Here is a 24,744-nt window from a genome sequence, read left to right as displayed (position 1 = left end):
TGTGTGCGTGTTTTCTTTAATTTTTAAATAATTTATATTCCTTTGGAACAAATAAAGCTCTGAGAATAAAGTAAAACATCCATCTGAGGTTCTCTTCAAGAAGGGACCCTGGAGCAGCCCTCCGGGGGCTTCGGGTCTGCAGGTTCGGCTAGGCCAGAGCTCTAGAGCGCTCTTCCACCGTGCACAGTGCCGCGGGCGGGCGGGCAGCAGCCAGGGAGCTTCCTAAACCACACCCAGACATGACCTCTGACCTCCAGGGCACCAGAACAGCCAGAGTCACCTCGGTTGCCCAGCAGGGTCAGGACAGGGTCACTGTGGCCCCCAGGGAAGAGAGAGGGGAACCAGCCCCGGTGAGGTCACAGCCCCACTGCAGGCTGAGCCGCGAGCGGGGAAGTTTGGGAACAGCGCTGGCTCTGAGATGTCGCCTGTGCCCATCTGACCAGAAGGGCCAGGAGCTGCTGCCCTGGACCGTGGGGCCATTACCTTCAAGGGGTCACAGGCACAGGTCCAAGTCCAGGGGAGTGCACGCCCCGGCAGCAGCAGCCCACGACACACCCCGGATGGCGGGCCCGCAGGAGACCCTAGGGGGCAGGGGTGGGGGGGGGCACAAGGGCTCCCACCCATGACCACAGCCCTGAGAAGCAGCCTTGGCTGAGGTCGCCCAGCCTCTCCGCCTTGCCCTGGCTCGTCAGAGCAGCTCATTGCTGGGTCCTCAGCAAGCACCTCGCCCCACGGCCGGGGGACGACGTGGGTCTGGCTGCCACGCAGCCGCCAGGAGCCGCCATCAGGAAGGGAAAGGCACTGCAGGTCCCGCTGGTCCCAGACCCAGAGGCTGTGGGGGCAGCAGGGCGCCCGCTTCACTTTCCCTTCTCCTTCCTCTTGCTCCGCCTCTGGCCAGTCAGCTCGTCCAGCTTCTTGTCCAGCTTCCTCTGCAGCTGGGCCCGCTTGGCAGGGTCCAGGGACCTGTCCTTGGTCCCACTGCCGGGGTAGAGGACCCCTTCCCGGCTGATCCTCTGCCGAGCATGGGCGCGAGCCCTCTCCCCACAACCGTGGACCTGGGGGGACACAACAGGCAGTGCTGGGCCGGGAGTGGGGCCAGAAGAGGCCCCAGTTCTGCCAACGCAGCGCTCAGGGGCCATGAAGCCCCAGCATTGACCTTGGAGGGGCTCCCTGCTCTTTCCACACGCTCTCACCCACAGGCTCCTGGTGTGGGGTGGCGGGGGAGGAAGGGTCCACGCCCTGGCAGGGCTGGTGGCTAGAGCCCCAAACCCTTCCTGCCCCCCTGCGTGGGGCTCAGCCCAGACCCTCCTCCATGCAGACGGCAGTGCAGGGCGGCGGGCTCCTGCCCCTCCCCGGCAGGGCGGGATCCACTCGGAGTCACTCACACACTCACAGGCCCAGCCTATACCCGCACGACACGCAAATGCACAGGCCCACGGGTTGTGTGTGAGCATGCACACAGGCCCAGAGCCTGTATGCGGGCCTCTCACACACACACACACAGGCCCATGGTTTGCCTGCAGCCCACCCGCCCAGGATCTGGAGACAAAGCCCGCCGCTCTCCCGGGGGGCGCAGACCTCGGGCAGGTGGTGGCCGAGGCAGTAGCGGCGGCCACAGTGCGGGCAGAGCTGGCCCAGGGTCACGATGCTGACCGTGCACTTGGCGAAGCTGCAGGTGTTGTCTGCCTTGATGGCCGCCGAGACCAGGGCATCAAAGTCCTCCTCGGTGGGCAGCTCCCTGGCCGCAGGGCCTGGGGGGAGACAGGCAGCAGTCACCCCAACAGGCGAGGACAAGGAAGTTGGACACGAACTCCCCACGGGGCCCGCGTCTGCCCGTCGAGCAGCCTGGCCTGACCCCTGCCCTCGGGGCCACTGCGTGTGAGCGGGTCCCTCACCAGCCAGTGACCATCACAGGACGGTGCAACCGGGAGCTTGCAGAGAGGGCAGGCAGGCAGGGCATGCTCCTCAAAGCTCACCCGCATAAATCCAGAAGAGCATTTAAATATGAGGACATTCTTTACGTTGCTGACTATAAACTCAAATCCCCGGACTAACCCTGCCATCCAGAGAAACAGTGTATTAGTTCACAGTCGTGTAAGGAAACCTAAGATCTGTAAGCAGACAATTGTGTGGAAATCCTTTAAAGTTGTAGGAAAACCCTCAGAAGGGGGAAGGAGACACGATTATAATTCCTAGATGACATTAATTCTGGCAGCCTGAAGAAGCCCTGGGCGTCAGCTCCACTGAGGTGGGCCGTCTCCCTGGGTCCCTGTTCTCAGGTGGCCCCGCCCCACACCCTCCGAAGGGAGGACCATCCCGCGGCCACGCCCATGCAGTCCCGTGTTCTGAGCGTGGTGGAGGCAGGAGTGGGGTGTCCACTCCCGTTGGGGAGGATGGCGTCTCCTGTTACCCAGCGCAGAGCCCAGCACACAGAGGCCACTCACGACACGGAGCGAGCGCACACAGGCCCGAGGCGGAGAGGCGGCTCTGGGCTGTGCTCCCCGGGGCTCTGGGGCCCGGGGAACAGGACCGACCCCACAGCCTTGCCTGGAGAGACGCGGCTGTGACAAGGGCCCAGAAGAGCCAGGCCGTGCCCTGGACTCTCAGCCTCCGCGCAACACTGTGTGGGGGTGGGAGGCGGGCGGAGCGAATAGCCCGCGGGCACCTAGCAGAGGCCAGCGCGACTCTGACGGCGGAGCGCACCGCCCTGCCCGGGACCCCAGAGCCCGCGGAAGGAGCGCCGAGGCCTGTGGCTGCCGTGACCCTCTGCGCCCCCGGGCCCTGCCCGCCGCGGCTGCTCCTCCGGCCCTCTCCCCGCAGGAGGCGCTCTGATGGCCCGGCGGGACCCCGCAGGAGGGCCCGGGAACAGAGGCCGCCGAGGCCAGCGTGGCCCGCGGGGGCTTGGGGCTCAAGATGCAGGACCCAGGCAGGGGCCCCGCGGGAGGCGTCCTGCTTCCTCACGGTGGCAGAGGGGGCCTCACACTCCCAGCGGAGGGGACGCCACGCCTGTGCTCCCTCCAGCCGACCAGCTTACCTCTCGCGTCTTTCTTCTTCTTCTTTTCCGGTAACTTCCGGGGCGCCGGGCCCGGGGCGCGGGGCCCCTCCCTGGCCCCCGCCCTCTGCAGTCTCTCCAGGTGCAGCGCCTTCAGGTCCGGCTGGTCCTGGCTACTCGGCTCCCCGATGGGGGGCTCCGGCTGCTCGGAGCTGGGGGTCTCGGGACACAGAGGGGCTCTGCCGCCGGGCCCCGCAGCAGGTGCCGGAGCTGCGGGGGCGGGCGGGACCCTCTTGCTCACCGTGACGAAGCGCTCCCTCCCCTTCCCGGTGCTGTCGTGCCTCAGCCCGAACTCCTCCGCGATCTGGTGGACCCGCAGCCTGTCGTGCGAGTTCAGGGAGGCAGGGAACTCCAGCTGCGTCTTCTCGCTCGCCACGAATTCCGCGATCGCGACCCTGAAGCCGTCTGCACCATCTGTGCTCCCGGCGCCGTCCCAGCCGCCTCCGTCGAGAATGGGCTGAGGCTGCGCCTCGGAGGAGCCCAAGGGCGTTCCGCTGGGCTTCTTCCGGCCCGGCCCGGTCCCCCCAGGGGTCCTCCTGCCAGTCGCCGCAGAGCCCCGGGGCTTCCCGCCTGCCTGGGTGCCCTCGTGGGAGTAGTTCTCAGGGACGATGTCGTCGAGATACTCAAAGGCTGTGCGCACCTCCCCGTGCTCCGTGAGGTAGTCCACCAGGGTCTTCAGGAAGGCGTGGTTGCTGACTGTGCGGGAGTCGCAGACCACGGCCACGTGGCGACGCGCACGGGTAACCGCCACGTTGATGCGCCGGTCCTCGGCGAGGAAGCCCACCTCACCTGAACACAAGCCCAGTGCGCAGAGAGCAGAGACTAAGGGACAGGAAGGCAGGCTCCCCCGTCCGCCGCCCCCCCCCCAGATCCGCCCGGGCTCCGTCCACCCCGCGCGTGGGGTCCCGTCCACAGGCTCCCCCTGGCTGCTGTCTAGGACGGTTCTCTAGTCCTGCCTGGGGCTCTGGCAGTGACGATTGCCGCTCGTTCCCAAGGTAGTACAGAGTCCTCTGCAGGAGCCCAGAGCCAGGACACAGCCCAAGGCCACGGCCAACACAGGAGGGGCCTTCTAGTGCGCTCCTCCCCGCCTCAGTTTACCCCCTCCTTATCTGTTTTCAACTTGACAGAGCCCGTTCACTAACAACTGTTTCTGGGGAAAAAATCCTTACCCGCTGGAATATCCACAAGCCCTGGCTGCAGAAACCAGACCCTTGGGGCCAGGAGATGAGCTCTGGGCTCTCGGGGGCCCCCCTCCACAACCACCTCGAGAGGCTTGTGAGATCCCAGTTCCGCAACCAGGGATCAAACCTGGGCCCTGGGCAGCGGAAACACTAAGTCCTAACCACTGGACTACCAGGAAGCCCCAGCCCCGCACCTTTCCTGTTGGATCTGACGAAGGACAGGATCACAGCCTCCTTCTCCCGGCCCTGGAAGCCGTCGACGGACCTTATCTCAAGCTCCGGGTGCCTGTGCGCGAGGCTCTGTCTGAGCAGGTCCACCTGCAACACCGAGCCAGGCCTCGCCACACAGCTCAGGTCGGGCGGCCCAACACACTGCCCTGCAACCCGGCGGAGGCCTGGCCTGCACAGCCGCCCGGCCCAGGGGGCCGCAGCCGCCTCAGGGTGATGGCTTCTGAGCACCTCGCTTCCCACAGGTGTGCGCATGAACCATAAAGCGGCACACAAACGTGGCAGGGGTGACCCACACCCCAACACAGACACTCACGCCATCACGGCTTTGGCTCAGACACCCCCAGGCCTGATGCCTCTAAACCGGGATGGCATCTGATCCACGGACCTCACGATCTGTGAGGCAGGTGCGTTCTTCCTACCAAAGGAGACAGGCTTTGCTTTGTGAGCATATGGGCCCTGAGAGGGGAGATGGGGAAAAAAGCCCCAGAGAAGGGAGGAGACGTCTAGAGCATCTGCTGCCCACCACCGCACCCTTCTCCAGGCAGCACCCCCGACCTTCCCTGGGCAGCCTCCAGAGACACCCAGCCCTGCGGTGTTCCATGAGCTGGAGAGCCAACTCGAGAGGGAGCAAGAGCCTGGCAACTGGCCACAGCCACCAGCTCAGGTATGGGCCAACCTGAGCCGGACTGGAGACTCGAAGGCAAAGCTCCCACGGGTACACTGTAAGACAGGCCACCCCAGGAGCGCGTGGCAGGACGTCAGCCTGAGGCTGCCCGGCCCCCAAGGGCAGGCCCGAAAATCAGCTGGCACAGGGAGCCAGTGAAGCCCGGGACGGGGTGGGGAAGGCACCGCCAGGGGACGGACGGACAGACGGATGGGGGCTCTTGCTGAGGTCACCCTGCCCCGCCGGCCCCTCTGGTGGGGGGCCACCCCGACACGCACCTGCAGGTTGTACGGCGTGATGACGGCGATGTCGGCGGCCCGGACACCCGCGTCCACCAGCGCCTGGACGTGCAGGCTGACAAGGCGCACTTCACCTGGGGGGGGATGGACAGCCCTTCAGCACGAGGGGCGCACTTCACGGACACCCGTCACCAGAGCTGGTTTTCTAAGCACTTTTCCAGCTGTGACGACAGGCGGCTCTCACACTCGGCTTGCAGTGGCCTGCTGGGAGGGGACGCCGGATCCCACACTCGAGGCCCAGGGCCCCCCGCGGACGGGGCTTCCTCTTTCAGGGCAGGAGCAGCTGTGCCCCCTGCCCACCTGGCTGCCCCAAGGGAGGCCCCTCACTGCCCGGCCCCCTCTGCCTTGACCTGGGCCCGCCCGCCTGTCAAGCACGCCCACGGTGCTGCACCTCCTGGGGCGCCTGGCTCAGGACCCCCGCCCCTGCCCTCCCGCGGCTCCTCTCTGACGCCGGCTGCTGAGAGGGGCCCGAGCCAGCCTGCTCACCGGGGTTCCCTTTGGACTGCTCGTCCTCCTCCTCCAGCTCCAGCAGCCCGCAGCCGGCCGTGTCCACCAGCAGCAGGGGCAGGCCCGTCTCCTCAGTGGCCGCCACGCCCGGGAGGTCCCTGCACTCAGGCCAACACCGAACATGCGAGGCCCTGGTGACGGGCAGGGCCCCGCCGCCTTTCCCGCCCCCTCCCCAGGTCTGATCCCACACTGGACAGCAGGGGGGGGGAGCACAGTCATCGTGATCGGAGGACTTCATCCTGGAGGAGCCTGACCTGGGGCCCCGCCGCCTTTCCCGCCCCCTCCCCAGGTCTGATCCCACACTGGACAGCAGGGGGAGGGGAGCACAGTCATCGTGATCGGAGGACTTCATCCTGGAGGAGCCTGACCTGGGGCCCCGCCGCCTTTCCCGCCCCCTCCCCAGCCCTGACCCCACACTGGACAGCAGGGGGAGGGGAGCACAGTCATCGTGATCGGAGGACTTCATCCTGGAGGAGCCTGACCTGGGGCCCCACTGCCCTTCCCGCCCCCTCCCCAGCCCTGACCCCACACTGGACAGCAGGGGGAGGGGAGCACAGTCATCGTGATCGGAGGACTTCATCCTGGAGGAGCCTGACCTGGGGCCCCGCCGCCCTTCCCGCCCCCTCCCCAGGCCTGATCCCACACTGGACAGCAGGGGGAGGGGAGCACAGTCATCGTGATCGGAGGACTTCATCCTGGAGGAGCCTGACCTGGGGCCCCGCCGCCCTTCCCGCCCCCTCCCCAGGCCTGACCCCACACTGGACAGCAGGGGGAGGGGAGCACAGTCATCGTGATCGGAGGACTTCATCCTGGAGGAGCCTGACCTGGGGCCCACTGCCCTTCCTGCCCCCTCCCCAGCCCTGACCCCACACTGGACAGCAGGAGGAAGGGAGCACAGTCATCATGATCGGAGGACCTCATCCTGGAGGAGCCCGACCCAGCGCTCTGGCCAGAAATCCGGTCTCAGAGGCAACCTTCACACCCACATCTTTATGGAATGCGGTTCGGGGACACGGGGCGGGGCACAGCCGAGTCACTCACCTCAGGAGGTGCCCGGCCACGGAAGGGTGGGCGGTGAGCTGACCGTGGTACAGGGCCTCCGAGGCCCAGCGCGCGATGGCCTGGTGCATGCGGTACTGCACTGTCAGCATCCGCACCGCCCCGGCCCCGTGCTGCTCCGCCAGGCGCTCCATCAGGCTGAGCGACAGCCCGGCCAGCGCTGCCCTGCCCAGGGAGAGCAGCCTAAACCAGGGGCCGGGTGGGGGGCAGGCCTCAAAGGGGCCCGAGCCCCGAGTGCAGCCCGAACCAGGGGCCAGGCGGGGGGCAGGCCTCAAACCTCAGCCCACATCCCTCCCGGAACTAAGGGAACGGCCCCCCGGAAGTGGCCACATCAACCAGCGAGCCGCGGAGCCGGGACCCAGCCGGGCCACCCGGCACAGAGCCGTCCTCGGCCACCGAGGGACAGCGCCGGGCCCGCCGCAGGCCCTGCGCCCCCTCCTAACCTCCCTGGGTTACCGCTGTTCAGTACAGGCGCCTAGCAACAGCAGGGCCGTGGGTGTGAGGAGTGAAGGGACCCCAATCCCAATCGCAAACCCAGAAACACCCAGCATGAACCCACCCCACACGCCCCCCCAGATCACCCGACATCCCCCAGAGACACAGTTCCGTGCGCCTCCCCAAGGGCACGCGGCCCACAGAGGCCCGCTTCGCAGGACCCCTCAGGCCTCCTTGGGAGCCAGCTGCTCAGCCGAGGCCCCCGAGCCCTCCTCCTGGACAGCGTCCATGCCCACCCCTACCCGGACATCTGGCTCCCACAGGACAATCCTCCAAAGTACGCTCCCATCCCCCCTTTATCCAGCCCAAAGTCCCCTCCAGATCCTCACTCTGAAGCCCCGGCGACTGGACGCCCTCTCCCTGTGGGACCTTGACCTGCACACCCCTCAGCTCTGAGGTCCCCACTCCCCTCTTGCCGGCTCCACCGACAGCCTTGCTCACACGCCCAAGTCTCACACCTCCACCTGACACCTTAGGGGACGCCCACTCAGGCGGGGCCTGGGCACACGCCAGGCAGAGGCCACGGGATGGGCGCCAGGTGACCCACCCTCAAGGAGCTTAGGGTCTGGCCGAGCTGTCGTCTGCAGGAATGAGCATGGGCGCACGCGTGGATGGCACACCCAGGGGTGAGCAACAGCTCTGTTCCCGGAGCCGCGGCCCCGGGGGTGTCACGGTGTGACCACCGGCTCACACCAGCGTCCACACGTCCAGAGAAGCCCTAAGCTCAGAGTTCCCACCGTCAGCTCCCACTCTGCTTCACCCAGGGCCCCTTCCACAGTCCCCATAGAGCCGGAAGCTGGGGAAAGGCTAGTGACCTCCACCCCCACCACCTGGTGACGGGCCTGCCACCCGCCCTCCAGCCCTGCCCGCTGCTGACCCGGGCCAGCCAGCCGCCCTCCCCGCCCACCGCACCCCCACCTCTCGGGTCTCTAAGTCACACACTGTGAGACCCCACTTCCTCTGTGTGGGTGTGACTGAAACTGCACCTTCCATCAGAACGACCCCAGGGTCTTCCCTCCCCTAAGTGGGGGCTCGGATGCTGAGGGAGCCACCTGCCCCCCACAATCTTAAGTCACTCCATGGGCCGGGCTTCCCCGCTAGTCCAGGGCCTCTGGGTGAGCCTGGGCTTCTGAGCTGGACTTGGAGGGATGCACAAGGGGGTGGCAGGTGAGGGGTGGGGAGTCTCACTTGTGGGAGACGATGGTGGGAGGCAGCTGCTTGTGGTCTCCGGCCAGGATGCACTTCCGGGCCTTCAGCAGGGGTATCCAGCAGCTGGCTTCCAGGGCCTGGGCACACTCGTCAATGACCACCACATCAAAGTGCCCATCGGGCAGCAGCTTCAGCGGGCCATCCGCAGAGGCGCCTGGTGGGAACCGGAGCCGTGAGCCTTCACAGAGGTGCTGACAGCTGCAGTCACCCCGGACGAGACCCAGCGAGCCACCGGTTCAGTCTGGCTGCTCACTAAAGCTTGTGTGATATGTTTGCCTCTTGGAATAAGGGTCAGCAAGATGTGCCGGGGCTCGTGGTTCCAGCCCCTGTGTTTAAGTGTGAAGCGGTGCGCCCTGGCCATGGGCCAGCCCAACGCTTCATTGACCAAAGTCAATCTCCCTTCTGGGGCTGGGACCCCAAAGAAGGCTGCCTTAATTCTAAATACTACTTCTGTATCATTTTCTGAATTTAGAACTTAGTTAATTCTCTTTTTAAGTGCTTTCCTGGACACAAAAAACAATTAACTGCTGGGTGAAAAATCACCATGTACCCAAGGACACAAAACCACCACACCCAGTTCCTCCTTCCTGGACAGAGCGGCTCTGGGGCCCCGGGACCTGGGGGCCTCCGTCCAACCATCACCTGCCCGAGAGCGAAGGGAGCAGGGCTGCGGCGGCACCCAGGATAAGGGGCCGCCCGGGAAAATTGCTGGACGGACAACAACCCCAGAGCAGAAACAAACCGGGGGACGGAAGACGACCTGCCCTCCAGCGTCCCACACGGTACCATTTACAGTGGTCAGTTTCCAACAAAAAATTATAAGACACACGAGGAAATGAAGTATGGCCCACTCACAGATGAAAAGCGATCAACAGAAACCATTCCTGAGAAGGCCCAGATGGCGGACTTACCAAACACACAGTTTAACATCAGCTACTTTAAATGTGTACAAAGAGAAGAAGGAAGCCTCGTCTAACGAGATAAAGGGCTGCCTGAGAATGATGTCCAACCAAGACTATCGATAAAGGGACAGAAATTATCTTAAAAAAGAAAACAACCAAAACTCACATTATAAATCAGTTATACTCTGGTATAAAATAAAAAGAAAAAAATAAATGATTTAAGCCATTAAAAAAAATCACACACTCTGCAGTTGAAAAGTATGATAACTGAAATTCACTGGAAGAGCTAAACAGCAGATTTGAACAGGCAGAGGAACCAGCAAACTTGAAGTCAGGCCAACTGAATTATTCAGTCGGAGAAACTGAACGAAAAAATAATGAAGGGCAATGCCCAGCACCTCGGAGACCCATAGGACACCATCAAGGGTGCCAACAAGCACATCACAGGAGCCCGAGAAGAAAAGGAGAGAGAAAGGGGCCAAAGAGTATTGGAAAGATAATGGAATTGGGAAGCTTCACAAATCTGACCAAAAAAAACAGCACACGGACCTAGGAGACTCAACAAACTCCACGTGCCTAACCCAGAGGGAGTCACAGGAGACTCGTCACAGTCAAGCTGCCGGAAGACAAAGAAAGCAGCGGATCCTGAGAGAGACTGATGCTGCCGTCTCGTGAGAAACCATGGAGGCAGAGGGCAGGGGCGGCGCGTTCACACAACTCACACTGTCAACCGAGGACGCTGCCTCCAACCAAACAGTCACTCCAAAACAGAGGAGAAAAAAGGTACCCCCAGATAAAGAAAAGCTGAGACCTGCCCTTCGAGAAATATTAAAGAGAGTCCTTTGGGGTGACATGAAGGACACTAGAGAGGAACACAAATTTACAAAAGAAGCAAAGGCACCAATAAAGGCAACGACACGGGTACGTGTAATAGACAGCATGACAGTACCTGTGCGATTCTGTTTTCGTCCCGTCTGATCTAAAAGAAACCGGACAAAGCAATAACTAGAGTAAATCAGCAGCTGGGCTCTGTTCCTGAGAGCAGCCCCTGTGAGAGGCTGCGGCAGACAGACCCTCAGGGCCGCCCACCCAATCCTGACCCTGCCCTCCTAGCAGCCACACCCCGTGCAGCCCCTCCCTGAAGTGTGGGTCAGACCCGGGCCTTGCTTCAAGCCAGCAGAATACGGCCAAGGTGATGGGGGGTTCAGGTCGTGGGGACGTTACTGAAAACTGTCACCCATCTTGCTACAACACTCTTCCTACTCGCTGGCTTTTAAGGATCAAGTGGCCCCATCAGAAAGGCCTAAAGCCGCCAAACGTGGTTTCCAGCTGGAGTGGCTGTTTTTACACCAAAGCAGACTTCAGAAGCCTTCCAGGGGCCTCAGGGGTAAAGGATCCGCTGCAGTGCAGAAGACACAAGAGACAAAAGTTCGATCCCTGGGTCAGGAAGATACTCTGGAGGAGGGCACGGCAACCCACTCAGGTATACTTGCCTGGAGAATCCCATGGACAGAGGAGCTTGGTGGGCTACAGTTCATGGGGTTGCAGAGTCGGACACAACTGAACGACTAAATAATAATAAGATTTCAAAAAAAAGAACATACTAGGGATAAAGAAGGTCGTTTCAGGATGACAATTGGTTAATTAATAAAGAGTACATAACATTCAAGCCCCTAATAAGAGAGCTATAGAGGACATGGGGCAAACACTGGCAGAACTCCAAGAAGAAACAAACAGATGTACAATTACAGTTGATTTCAACACCCCTCTCTCGGTAAGTGATAGGACAAGAAGACAGGACATCAGTAAGGATACTGACTTGAACCACAGTATCAACCATGACAGGAAACTTCAACAGAACCAGGGAATGCATTCAAGCATGCACAGGACACTCACAAAGACCATATTCTGGACCATGAAACAAGTCTCAATGAAATGATCCAAGTTGTACACAGTATGTCCTCTGCCCACGTGGAATTAAGTGAGAAATCAACCATAGGAAGATACCTGGAAAATCCCCAAATATGTGGAAAGAGAATGACACGCTTCTAAATAACGTGGGTGAAAAGAGAAGAGGGAAATGAGACGGTATTTCACAATGAATGAAGACACATCAGAAGTTCCAGGAAGCCACAGAAACAGTACATGGAGCAACATTTTATAACACTAGACGCCTACAGCATAGAAGATGACGGACGGTCTCAAATCTATACAAACCGAAGACCTCCACTTCCACCCGAAGAAAGGAGAAACTAAGAGCAATCTAAACCCAGGCGAGCAGACAGAGAGGAATTAAATGGGAAATTTAATTTAATTTCAGAGGAATTTAATTCCAGAGAGCATACGAACCAATGCCGAGATCAATGAAACAGAAAACAGGAAAATTACAGAGAAAACTGCTGACACCAAAAGCTGGTGCTTTGAGGAGATCAATAAAATTAATATCCCTCTTGCCAGAAGATCAGAGGGAAAAAAATAGAATACAAGTTACCAATATCAGAAGTGAAAGAGGTAACACTGTCACAGATGCTACAGATGTTTTTTTTAAATGATAAGGGGTTACTATGAACAAGTTTATGCTTGGGAACTGAACAGCTTAGATTAAACAGACAAATTCCTTGAAAGACACAAGCTCACTTGAGGAGAGACACCCTGAATATTCTATGACAATTAAGGAAACTGAATTTGCAATTAAAAACTTCCTGAGGAAAAAACTCCAGACCCAGAGGGGCTCCACTGGTGCTTTCTACCAGATTTTAAAGACAACTCTGTGAAACGCTCCCAGAAAGCAGAGGAAGCGGGCACACCCTCGACCCTGCACGGGGCGCCGAGGCGGGCGGGGCGGTGGACGCCGGGCCCCTCACCTGTGTTTGTCGCGAGGACCACACTGGCCGCCGCCAGGCTCTCCAGCATGGCTGCCTCCTCCCTGTCCTTCAGCTCCTTCCTCAGCAGCTTGATTTCATCTCGAAAATTACTCTTCTCTCTCTTATCCTGGGTCTTTCTGTTTTTCACCTACAAAGGAAAGGAAAGATAATAATTCTGACTTGACTTTGCTTTTCTCAGCTCTAATTCACAAAGCACTTTTATTTATCATCAATTGGTCCACTTCCCTAAGGTCCTTTGAAGGTGATAAAAAGTCAAAATTCTTGGGACTTCCCTAGTGGTCCAGGGGCTAGGACTCTGTGCGCCCAGTATAGTAGCCCTGGGTTCGATCCCTGGTGGGGGAACTAGGGTCCACATGCCACAACTAAAGATCCTGTGTACCTCAACTAAGACCCAGCGCAGCCAAATAAATAAATACATTATATATATTTTTTAAAAAGTCAAAAGTCTTTCCTGAAAGAGCAACAGATCCATGTAGGTGACGTCCTGACTGGCCTCAGGGCCCTCAAACCCCCTGTCAGCTGGGGGAGGCCTGGGGGAGAGTGAGGGGCCCCGAGGACAGTAAACTCAGCCCAGGGGAGCCAGCCCCGCCCTGCACTCATCAGAAGTGCTCGGGAAGAAACAGCGCCTGCTGCTGCAGGACTGGCTTTCAGTGGTATACAGAAAGGGAGGCTGACTTCCTCTCAGTTTTCCACACTCGTCAGGAGAGTAAAATATTTGCCGCAGCCCCTAAATGTTCACCTAGACCTTGACTTACTCCCATACTCGAAAGACACGTAACCCCTTCCTTACTTGTGGTTTCTACTTGGAGAAGGTATTTCGGTAGGAGTGACAAGCGGGACGCCTACCTTACGGAGAAGAGAACCCTAAAAAGCACGAGTTGAAAAAGGAACAAGGGGGACGTCCGTGGTGGTCCAGTGGTTAAGACTCTGCACTCTCTTCAGTGCAGGGGGCACGGGTTTGATCCCTGGTTGCGGAACTAAGATCCCATATGCCCTGCAGCTCAGCCAAAAAATTAAAGAATAATCGGGACCAAGAAAACGAATCCACCCCACACGTGCGGTGGCATGAGCCCCATCAGTGCAGAGTCCTCCGGCGTCTTTAACCGTGAGGGACCCTGCGAGCGTCCTGTCTGCCCCCAGCGTTCCCACTGCCCTGCGGGCCTTGGGGAAGGCTGAGTCTCCTCGCCGGCCCTGTGAGGCCTGGACACAAGGAGGTGGGCTGGCGGTGAGCAAACACAGGGCGGGCGTGCAACTGAGGGAATCGGGGGCTGGGGGGACGTGTAACCTAGGGAACCAAAGAGCGTGAAAGTTCTAAAAACTCCGCTTCCCACTGACCCGTCACCTACCGAGCTCTTTCTCACCAGGATTACATTCCACTTTTTTGTTTTTTCTTTCGGCTTAAGCTGGGTCTTCACTGCTGTGCGTGGGCTTTTCATTGCGGGGGCTTCTCTCGCTGGGGAGCTCGAGAACACAGGCTCAACAGCTGTGGAGCACACGGCCTTTGTTGCTCCGCAGCACGTGGGGTCTTCCCCATCAGGGGTCACACCTGTGTCCCCGGCACTGGCAGGCGGATTCTTAACCACTGGACCAGCAGGGAAGCCCCCACATTGTGTTTTATATTAATGGACTAAAAATTTAGAGAGGACACGTATTTTCTGAGTTTTTACTTTTGGGCTGCTTTTCTTTTTTCCTTGTCATTATTATCCAGCCAACATGCCAGACACAGGGAGCCCTTAAGAGCAATGTTTCCTGCAAGACAACTGCTCGCCTCTTCACAAAACTACCCTGAAGACAGTCAGTCCCCATTCAGTACTGAGCACAGGTCTCCATCAGATACGGGCAGGCCCAATGTTTCATCCCAGTCCGTGACTCGGCGAAGGCCAGAGAAACACCAGAGGATGCCCACTCGCTCCTGGCAAAGACCGCAGACCAGAGAACCACATGAGGAGCAGACACGGCCGAGAGCTACTCACCCAGGCCTGGTCGATGTCCCTCCTGATGTCGGCCACGATCCGGGCGCCGTCGCTCCGCGCTAAGACCGCGTCCAGCGAGTGCTGCTGGATGGAGTCCAGGAGGCGCGCCGGGTGGCCGAGGCGGAGGATCCGCTGCTTCCGCTGGGCCAGCCGCTCCACGAGATTGTCCACGGCGATGTTAGAGGGCGCGCAGCACAGGACCTGCGGGGGCACAGCTCAGGCTCGGCCTGGGGTTCCTTCCTAAACGAATCGCCTAAGTTTACATTAGAACAAGCGGAAGAGAGGAGGGTGGAGCGTGAACAGCTGGTAACGCTGCGGTGTAAACGTCCGCTGTAAGGACCGGTGCAGATGGCCTGAAGGACATGCTGCTGCACACGGACACGACATCCGGGTTCTAGACCTCAGGTCAAAAGAACCTACTGGGCTCCCAAAGACCAGAAAGGTTGACTGGCAACCAGAAGGAAAGGCCTCGAAGTGTCCTGGGATGGTCAGTCAGGGCCGGGACACCCGTCTCTGTGAGGACTGAAGGAGCAAACGCTGCAAAGGCTTAGACAGGTGCCTGGTTCGTAAGAAGGACCCAGGGAACGTCGACCTACAGATGTTGACTGTCACTGCTCCAGTTCTTACCCTTATCCAACATTTACAACCCAGAAAGGTTTCTTAACAAGCGTTTCATGTGCTCGGAATCCACAATGACTCGTGTTGAGGTTGCAAGAGCCTCTCTCAACCATTAACAATCTACGTGAACAGTAACACACACCGTCACATCCCACATCTCAGGAACCGGGAACCTGCCATCTGCACAACAGGACCCTCAAATTAACCAAAAAAGGCCTGTCTCCCATCCGGCCACACAGCCTTCTCCCGAAGGACACGGACGGGCCCGGCCACCTGCATGTCCAGCAGGGGCCTGAGCACACAGCACGGGTGCTGAGCGCGTGGCTCCTGGTCTGTGGCCTGGCGGACAGCGCCCCAGGCCTCCCCAGTCCAGACCCAGGGCCCCGAGTACAGGCCCACACCCCCGGGGCTGTCAGACACCGACAGGGGCGCAGCCTCGCGCTGAGTCAGTTAACGCGTGGGCACGTTCCTACACGAGTCCTGGAACCCAGACTGGGGCCTCTCAGGGGCCCCCGAGTGCGGCAGACCCGAGTGACGGGTGTCGGCGGGGACTCGGCACCCACACCCACCTTTGAGCCCCGTTTCACAGCTTGAAGGATGATCTCCACCACGGTGGTGGTCTTCCCAGTTCCCGGGGGCCCATGGATGATGGCGAGTTCCTTCTGGGACAGCGCGAACAGGACCGCTTCCTGCTGGGAGGCATCCAAGGCAGGGTTGCAGAAGGTCAGCGGGGCTGCGGGACAAGCGACAGTGAGGCTCGGGCTCCCCGTGACCCGGTGCCATTCCCTCATCCCCACCCCGATGGAAACACAAGATGCCATGTGACGGGGAGAGAGCTGGCCCTCCCCTGGGTCAGCAGAAACACAAAGTCAACCTGCTTGGCTTTCAAAAGTCTTCCCCCGGACAGGAATCCGCAGGGCACCCCCCCCAAACCGGCCACCCGCCGCTGCACCGGCCAGCACAGCCTGGAGTGTTCACCACCTGTCCTATTACTAACCAAGTTGGCCAACTCATGCTCCAGAGAAATGGACTCCTGGGAAGTAAATGTCTCTTGGAACATATCTGTTCCCACCCTAGTGTTCCTTTTCACGTGCCCATAAAACAACAAAAGCAAACAATGAAAAAGTATCACTAGCAGATCCAGGACGGTATTTCTAATCTGAATCTTCCGTAAGTGAGACCAACGGTCTGCCTCGTAAGCTCTGTGCTCGGAGCCGGAGCCGCTGGGTCCAGCCCCGAGTCCGCAGCCTCCACCCTACGGTGCCCACTGCCGAGACAACTGTGCTGGCTGACCATGCAGGCTCAGGGTAAGACCGAGACACACTTGCAGGAAGCGTGGGAACCTGTGAGTCGGAGCACCTGCGTGCATCCTGGCCCTTCACACCGCGTCCCTGCCCCCTGGATGCCGGAGACAACCAGGGCACAGTGTGCAGCTTTTAACACAGCGAGGATGGTGCTCAGAGCAGCCTCTCAGTAACTGGGTGGCGGAAATAAAATCTTCTTTGAGAAAACTAACAGGTTGTAATTGTATAGGTGTAGCTCTTGCTGTTGTTCACTTGCTAAGTTGTGTCCCACTCTTTCACGACCCCATGGACTGCAGCCCTCCACACTCTTCTGTCCATGGAATTCTCCAGGCAAGGATACTGGAGTGGGCTGCCATTCCCTTCTCCAGGGGACCTTTCCAACCCAGGGATCGAACCCAGACCTCCTGCATTGGCAGGCAGATTCTTTACCACTGAGCTACCAGGGAAGCCCAGAAACAAAATCTCATTTAAATGTACTTTCAGAATTTGAGAAAGCGTTGAGCTGGCCAATAAGTTCGTAAGATGTTACAGAAAAACCTGAACAACCTTTTTGGCCAACCCCGTAGGAAGCAGCCCTGAGCTCAGAGACAGCACCGCCAGGGTACCAGCACAAGGCTGACCAGAAAAGAGTGCGGGGTGGCCCCGTGTTAGAACCACTGAAGAGACGGTGCATAAACCGGCAAGTCCGACGTCTGGAGAACTGTTCAGTGAAGGGCAGCTGCTTGACGAGGTAACAAACCCCTCCCAAAATGAGGTTCTCCCAGACACTGAAGGAGACGAGAGAGTGCACAGACCACCATGAGTGAGAACAGTGGGGGTGTGTGTGTGTAAGTGAAAGAGACGCCCTGTTCTACATGGATGTGGAGAAACAGCTATCTGAATACACACGCCCATCAGTGAGGCTAACTCTATGTGACGGGTGTTTTAGTGATTTCCCTCCCCTTATTTACATGCTACTTTATTTCCAAATGTTCTGTGATGAACACACGTCACACTTACAATCAGATATAAGCTGTCCTCAATTTGAAGGACACAGAAAAAATAATCAGAGGTACTGAGGACTGAGATTCTTCAAATCATAAAAAAATGCTATCAAGCATAAAGCACTGGGTTGGCCGAAAGGTTTGTTGAGATTTTTCCGTAACATCCTGTAGGTGTTACGGAAACGAGCACCGTCTCCGCTTTGTTTCAGGAACACGAGGTGCCCTGGTTGCAGCCGGCATCCAGGGGAGCAGGGACGCGGTGTGGAGGACCAGGACACACTCAGGAGCTCTGGCTCCGAGGCTCTGATGCAGGCGTGTTTCAGTCTCATCTGTCTGGGTCAGCAGCCTGGGCCCCGGGAGCCAGCATGGTCGCCTCTGCAGTGGACAGCTCAGGGTGGAGCCTGGGGGTCACGTTTTCCATGACACCGTATGTTGCTGCTGCTCTTGTTCAGTTGCTAAGTCGTGTCCCACTCCTTGCGACCCCATGGACTGCAGCACGCCAGGCTCCTCTGTCCTCCACTATCTCCTGAGTTCCCTCAAACTCATGTCCATTGAGTCAATGATGCCATCCAACCATCCTATCCTCTGTTGCCCCCTTCTCCTCTTGCCCTCAATTTTTCCAAGAATCATGGTCTTTTCCAATAAGTCAGCTCTTTGCGTCAGGTGGCCAAAATACTGGAACTTCAGCTTCAGCTTCGGCATCAGTCCTTCCAATGAATATTCAGGGTTGATTTCCTTTAGGATGGACTGGTTGGATCTCCTTTCAGTCCAAGAGACTCTCAAGAGTCTTCTCCAACACCACAGTTCAAAAACATCAATTCTTTGACACTCAGCTTTCTTTGTGGTCCAACTCTCACATCCATACAGGACTACTGGAAAACGACAGGTTTGATTAGATGGACCTTTGTTGGCAGAGTGATGTCTCTGCTTTATAAAACATTGTCTAAGTCTGACATAGCTTTTCATCCAAGGAGCAAGAGTCTTTAATTTCGTGTCTGTAGTCACCATCTGCAGTGATTTTGGAGCCCCAGAGAAATAAAGTCTGTCACTGTTTCCATTGTTTCCCCATCTATCTGCCATGAAGTGATGAGACAGGATGCCATGATCTTCGCTTTTTGAAAGCTCAATTTTAAACCAGCTTTTTCACTCTCCTCTCTCACCTTCATCAAGAGGCTCTAAAGTTCCCCTTTATTTTTTGCCATTAAAGTGGTATCATCTGCAAATCTGAGGTTCTTGATATTTCTCCCAGCAATCTTGATTTTAGCTTGTGATTCAACTAGTCCAGCATCTAGCATGATGTACTCTGCATATAAGTTAAATAAGCAGGGTGACAATATACAGCCTTGACGTATTTCTCTTCCAAACTTGAACCAATCTGTTGCTCCTTGTCCAGTTCTAACTGTAGCTTCTTGTCCTGCATACAGGTTTCTCAGGGGGCATGTAAGGTAGTCTGGTATTCCCATCTCTTTAAGAGTGGAAATTTTTATTACACAGCTTGTTGTGATCCACACAGTCAAAGGCTCTAGCATAGTCAATGAGTAACACCTTACAGAAAAACCCAAATGAACCTTTCAGCCAACCCAATATGATCAGCTATCCTCTGTTCTCTCAGGTCACTGACACAGAAGAAATATCCTCCCACTTCAAAATAAAATATTCAGATACATTAGAAACAGCATTATTTAAAAAAAAAACAAAACACAACAATGGAATGAACTACTTCTTTGACACTGTGTGCACGCAATTGACTTGTTCAAGAAAGTCACATAAAGAAGTTTATAAAAAGACACTAAATTAAACGTCTCCCTGAGCATTCGCAAACTCTTATTAAAACAGCCCACACTGGTCACAGTCACACCGGTCACAACACTACCCATAGTGACTTCAACCAGGAAAGGAAAAGCAAAAGCTCTTACGCATCTCACTGGGAGGACTGGGGTCTGATGTGCCGAAGAGGACCTCTATGAGCGAGGACGCGGGGCCAGAGTGATACTTCTTTAGGGAAATCAGAGCTCTGCCAAGGGACAGGGAAAACGAGGAGCTTAGGGACAAGTAGGATTAACACAGTGCCTGAGGCCCACTGCCGCCAGCTCCCAACCATCTCCCGAAGAGCTGTGCGCTCAGTCACTCAGTCGTGTCCAACTCGTTACGACCCCATGGACTGTAGCCCACCAGGCTCCTCTGTCCATGGGGATTCTCCAGGCAAGAATACTGGAGTGGGTTGCCATTTCCTCCTCCAGGGGATGTTCCCAACTCAGGGATCGAACCCAGGCCTCCTGCATTGCTGGCAGATTCTTCACTGTCTCAGCCACCAGGGAAGACCACCATCTCCCTCAAGGGACAGGCAACCAACCCCAGACCGCAGGTGCTTGCCGTCTTCTCCAGCAGGAATGAGATGTGTTTAGGGAAAATGTATGTGTGATTTCTGCAGAAGGCAATGGCAACCCACTCCAGTGTTCTTGCCTGGAGAATCCCAGGGACGGGGGAGCCTGGTGGGCTGCCATCTATGGGGTCGCACGGAGTCGGACACGACTGAAGCGACTTAGCAGCAGCAGCAGTACATGTGATTTCCAGTTACGTACACTTACTTTTTCAGTCGCTTGTAAGTCACGTCGTTGGCAAGCTTCAACAGTCTATAGGAATGCTCTTGGTCCAAACTCAGCTGGGAATCGTGGGACTCGTCAAAGGCCACGGTGACCGCTTTCTGGGTGATGCGGGTCAGGATCCCAGTGGCCAGCTGACCACCTTCATCATACAGACCCACGATGTCTCCTGTAGGAGCAAAGACCAGTTACATAAATGCTGAACAGAGTTAAATGAGAATTACTTCATTCAACAAATGCCAGCACATTTCAACTACTCTAACTGTTACTTTGATTAGAAATGAAGTCAGTAGCAGCAAAAAAAAAAATACTTCTAACTCACATTACATAATTAAATTCACTTGCACGAAATGAACTGTTTAACACAAACATGACAGTCAGTAAAACATTTAAAGTCTTCCTCTGAGCCTGGCACTGTTCTGGGCGCTGGTCTGTATCAGGAATAAATCACAGTCCCTGCCCTCACTTTGGGAGGAGGCGAGCAAACACAACAAGCTGGCGGGGGCAGTGCCAAGGGCTTCAGTGAGAAGAAGGGCAGAGTGAGGACATGGTCACTGCAGGGCATGTGGGACGGGCCGCTCTGCAGGGAGACAGGTAAGCAGGGCAGGCCCACACTTGACCCACACTCAAGCGAATCAGGGCTTCGCATGCCCCTCGGGGATGAGCCTGGGGCCAATCAGAGCCTGAGACTTTTGCCCCAGCAAGCTGGAGGCCCTCACTCTTCCCCACTAGACCAGAAACCAGAGAGGATGGACAGGCTGGAGCTGCCACCACATAAGGCCTGAGGAGGAGCCAACCCAGAAGAGGGCGGAGCCAAGACACAGAGAGGACTAGGCCCAGGCGACCCCTCTGAGCCCCAGAGCCACTTCCCAGTTATCACAACCCACGTGCCCCCTTCCTGTCCAAGCCCGCCTAGCTCAGGGTTTCTGTCCCCTGAACACCAACAGTTCTGACCAAACAAGAGTCCACGTGGAGATTCAGCCAGAGCCCCCCTCGTACTCACCCCCATTTATTCTGAGTCAAAGTCTACACCACATATCAACCAGGCACCAGGCATGATTTCAGTCCTAACCCATTTTCCTTCTAGGCAATGAGTTTCATCTGTACCTTGAATCTTTCCTGTCTCCCTCCCCAACTTGTAAAGGCAAAGAGAAGATGGCAGCAGTTCCCCTGGGCTCAAGGTCTGGTTCTGTGCATGGGGTGCGGGGTCTCCATGGGGCTGAGTGCTGGGGGCTCCGACACCACTGTGCCTTCCCCACCAGCCACCCTGAGTTCACATCTCTAAGCTACAGAGCCTTAAAACTGCTCCTCAGAAGATGGAAACCTAACAACAACCCCACCTATGTCTGATCGGGAGCTGGAGCAACACATCAGATTTCAGATCTGTGCTTTTCCACCTAAAGGACCGCCTTCCTCCAACTTCCTGTTTATCAGTTATTCATCAACCTCGAAGGTCCTGCACTTCCTAACTGAGCATAACACATTTTTCCTTGGGTTTTCAGAGTTTACAAACACCCAGCAGGGGCATTCGGTCCTGCCCACTTAATCCTGACGGTAAGGCCGAAAGCTCGACTGTCTTTAGAGGACAGATGACTGACTCCTGGCCCCTCAGCAACACAGTGTGAAAGATCTGACTCCGACCAGCAGCTTCCCCTCCTCCCATCTGCCTCCAACTGCAGCCAGGATTCCAACAAGCGGCGGGGAAAGAGGCCAGAAAGTCAAAATATGAAACCAACAAACCCTGTCATCACCAAATCAGGGCCGAGAGACTTTTCCAGAGAAAGTGCAGTGCTTGGCGGTGCCACTCCCTCAGTTTCCAGGTCTGACTGAAAACAAGAGTCCCAGGTGTGAGGTTAAGAAGCTTCTTTGAACTGCCCCTTCTTTCCAACATGGCTGCCACAAGTTTAGCCAAAGTATTCTTAGTACAAGGAAGGTCTGGGACTACACAGCTATGTACAACGAACCATCTGGTCCAGGGTTATGGGGAATAAGCAGGGAGGGAGATTCAAGAGAGAAGGAACATATGTATACCTATGGGTGATTCATACTGATGTATGGCAGAAAGCAACACGACATTAGAAAGTAATTACCCTCCAATTAAAAATAAAATTAAAAAATAAATATATATACTGTGATACTATGGGGGAAAAAAACGAGAAATGAGAGTCATGTGTAACCTTAAATTTTCTAGTAGCTACATTTGTGTGTTGTTATTTGTGTGTGCTCAGTCATGTCTGACTCTTTGCAACCCCATGGACTGTACCCTGCCAGGCTCCTCTGTTCATGGGATTTCTCAGGCAAGGATACTGGAATGGGTTGCCATTTTCTTCTCCAGGGAATCTTCCCGACCTAGGGATCAACCCATGTCTCCTACATTGGCAGGCCGGTTCTTTACCACTGAGACACCTGGGAAGCCACATTAAAAAACCAAAAAAAACAGGTAATTTTAATAGTAGTTTACTTAATCTAATATATGAAAAATATTTTCATTTCAAAACATAATTGGTAGTCATAGAAATTACTATTTTTTTTTTAGTACTAAATCTTCAAAATCTCTTGTGCCTTTTACTTGAGCAGGAATCACTAGCCATATTTCAGGTGTTCAGCTGGTGTCTGCCGGTCTGGACAGTGCCGATCTAAACTACCAGAAAGCCTCATAACTGCTGGAATTCTAAGTGAGAGTTCTCCACTGCAATGCTTTATTCCCCAGCTGGTCCTATGTGACCAGATCTTTACAGCCCACATCTGAAGACTGCAATATTCAAAGCACATCCCTGTCAACAATGTACAGACCGGAAGTAAAGCTGCTACTGGGAAGTGCAGCGGCAGACACGCATCTCCTGGGCTCTAAGGTGACGAGCAGCCTTCCGTACAGCCCGGTCCGCTGGCTGGATACCTGCAGCTTCAGCAAACAGACGCCTCGGCTCTGGAGTTCCTTCAGAGAGACATTTTCTTGCCAGGATCTGGGAACACCCAATGTTGAGACTTCAGTATTTGTATTTTACCAGTTTTTACATCCAAACATGCAGGAGGAACAGAGGAGGCCAACACACGGGAAACTCCAAACCTGCCTCCTCTCAAACCTGTTCCTCCTCCAGCCCCCCATGCCCTCCTCGCAGCAGCCCAAGACAGCACCTTCGCTCACCTTTGCCTTCTCTCCTAGGCCCTGTGAGTCACTGAGTCCCACCAGGGCCCTCCCATTTGTACCCAGAATCCACCCCTGCACCATCACTGCCGAGGGCCATCCTCTGCACAAGAATATAAAATAAGAGGGACGCCTCTGGCCATTCAGCAGTGAAGACTGTGCTTCCAGTTCAGGAGGCACAGGTTCAATCCCCACTTGGGGAATTAAGATCCCACGTGCAGCTCATCACACAAACACACAAAAAAAGACTATAATACAAGCTTCTTCCCCAGGTCCTTCTCAATCTGACCTCTGTGTATCTTTCCATGGGTGCTTACTCTGTACTCCCGACTGTGCTGAGCCCTTGACTTTTAGATCACTGCGTTCCCACCTCGCTGGTTTGCTGTAAGGATGATCTCATTTTACAGATAAAATGACTAAGGCTGCAAAGTCACCAGCCATAAATGATGGAGCCTGGATTCCACAGTCCAACAGGACTCCAAAGCCTCAATTATCATAACTAAAAACTTCTGAATCAAATCCTCTCCATTTAGGCAGCACAGTGGTTGAGTACAAACTCTGGCATCAGCCTGCGTGACCTCAAATCCTGGCTCACCCTCTGTTACCTGGGGCAAGTGACTTAACCTCTCTGTTCCAGCCCCCTTAGACAAAAGATGAGAATCGGTTACTGTAGTAACCGATTTAGCAGAGTTGACGTGAGGTTTAAAGAGACTGACGCCTCTGGAGTGCTTTAACACCCCTCAATAAATGTCAGCTCTCAGTTTCAGCCTTATGGGTGAAAGCCCGACATTTTCAGGGCTCCAGTTCTGGCTGCAGGGGTGCGCTGCTTTCCCACATCTCCTCCAGGAAGCTCCTCCCCGCATCCTCCTTAACCCCTATTTTTCTGCAAGTTGTGCTCAGGCACCACCGCCTCAGGGAAGCCATCCTCCACTAAGGCTCCGCAGGGTCGGCGGTCCTTCCTCCGCCTCCACAGCACTTGGCCTGCGCACGCAGCTCAGCACCTGTCAGGCTGGAAGCGAGCCGTTCGCGCCCCCACCGGCCCTGCCGCTCACACCGGTCGCCCGGGGCCCGTATTAACGACTCCGTCCCATTCGGGGCCCGGCACGGAACAGGCGCAAACACTGACGAGGGGACGAGGAGGGAAGAGGGCGGAGAACACGATGGGGATGGAAGTAGGGAGGCAGGCTGGGCCCACGGGGCAAAGTTCAGAGGGGCACTTCAGAGGGAGAAGACCCTTCCGAGGGGGTCCCCAAAACGGAACGGGCCGCCCCGGAGGGTGAAGAGGCTTCCATCCTTGGAGGCGGCCGAGCCCCCTTCACAGTCAAGAGGGCAAATCCCGGCCCTAAGCTTGTCAGGCCGAGCCCCCGGAGGCCTCATCTGTGGGGTCTCAGCTGGGAGAGGAGGGGGCTCTGGGGGAGACACTGGGCCGACCCCGAGAGGCCCGGGCCGGCGGCCGTACCTGCGCTCCTCGACCTCCGCGTCTCTCTCGAGCTCCAGCAGTTCCAACTGCTTGGTCACGAAGCTCTCCACAGGTGTCGAGGCCATGGCCGCAGTCCGGCCCGGGCCCAGAGCCGCTGAGGTCCGGCTGTCTGGCGCGCGGCGCTGCTCCCGGCCGGACCCGGTGCGTCGACGCA

General features: G+C 56.7%; 1 protein-coding gene across 2 annotated transcripts; it reads right to left on the bottom strand.

Moving 5' to 3' along the window:
• IGHMBP2 (immunoglobulin mu DNA binding protein 2) lies at nucleotides 1-24,743 on the bottom strand. Of its 2 annotated transcripts, XM_043451766.1 has the most exons (15): nucleotides 24,570-24,743; nucleotides 22,759-22,928; nucleotides 19,951-20,134; nucleotides 19,279-19,376; nucleotides 15,645-15,808; nucleotides 14,458-14,658; nucleotides 12,464-12,611; nucleotides 8,677-8,851; nucleotides 6,976-7,158; nucleotides 5,914-6,032; nucleotides 5,407-5,501; nucleotides 4,428-4,551; nucleotides 3,035-3,841; nucleotides 1,579-1,751; nucleotides 1-1,055 (listed from the first exon to the last, which is right to left on the bottom strand). In XM_043451766.1, the coding sequence occupies exons 1-15, from the start codon at nucleotides 24,653-24,655 to the stop codon at nucleotides 858-860; spliced, it is 2,925 nt and encodes a 974-aa protein (XP_043307701.1). In that variant the 5' UTR covers nucleotides 24,656-24,743; the 3' UTR covers nucleotides 1-857. The 2 variants fall into 2 exon arrangements, with proteins under 2 accessions (XP_043307701.1, XP_043307703.1); XM_043451768.1 differs by lacking the exons at nucleotides 22,759-22,928; nucleotides 24,570-24,743 and having other exon boundaries at nucleotides 19,947-20,086.
• Between the last annotated feature and the right edge of the window lies 1 nt (nucleotide 24,744).

This window comes from Cervus canadensis, chromosome 29, assembly GCF_019320065.1.
Source record: "Cervus canadensis isolate Bull #8, Minnesota chromosome 29, ASM1932006v1, whole genome shotgun sequence".
NCBI classification, from domain to species: domain Eukaryota; kingdom Metazoa; phylum Chordata; class Mammalia; order Artiodactyla; family Cervidae; genus Cervus; species Cervus canadensis.
The sequence above is the reverse complement of the archived record's forward strand: the minus strand, read 5'-3'. Positions and strand labels throughout refer to the sequence as shown.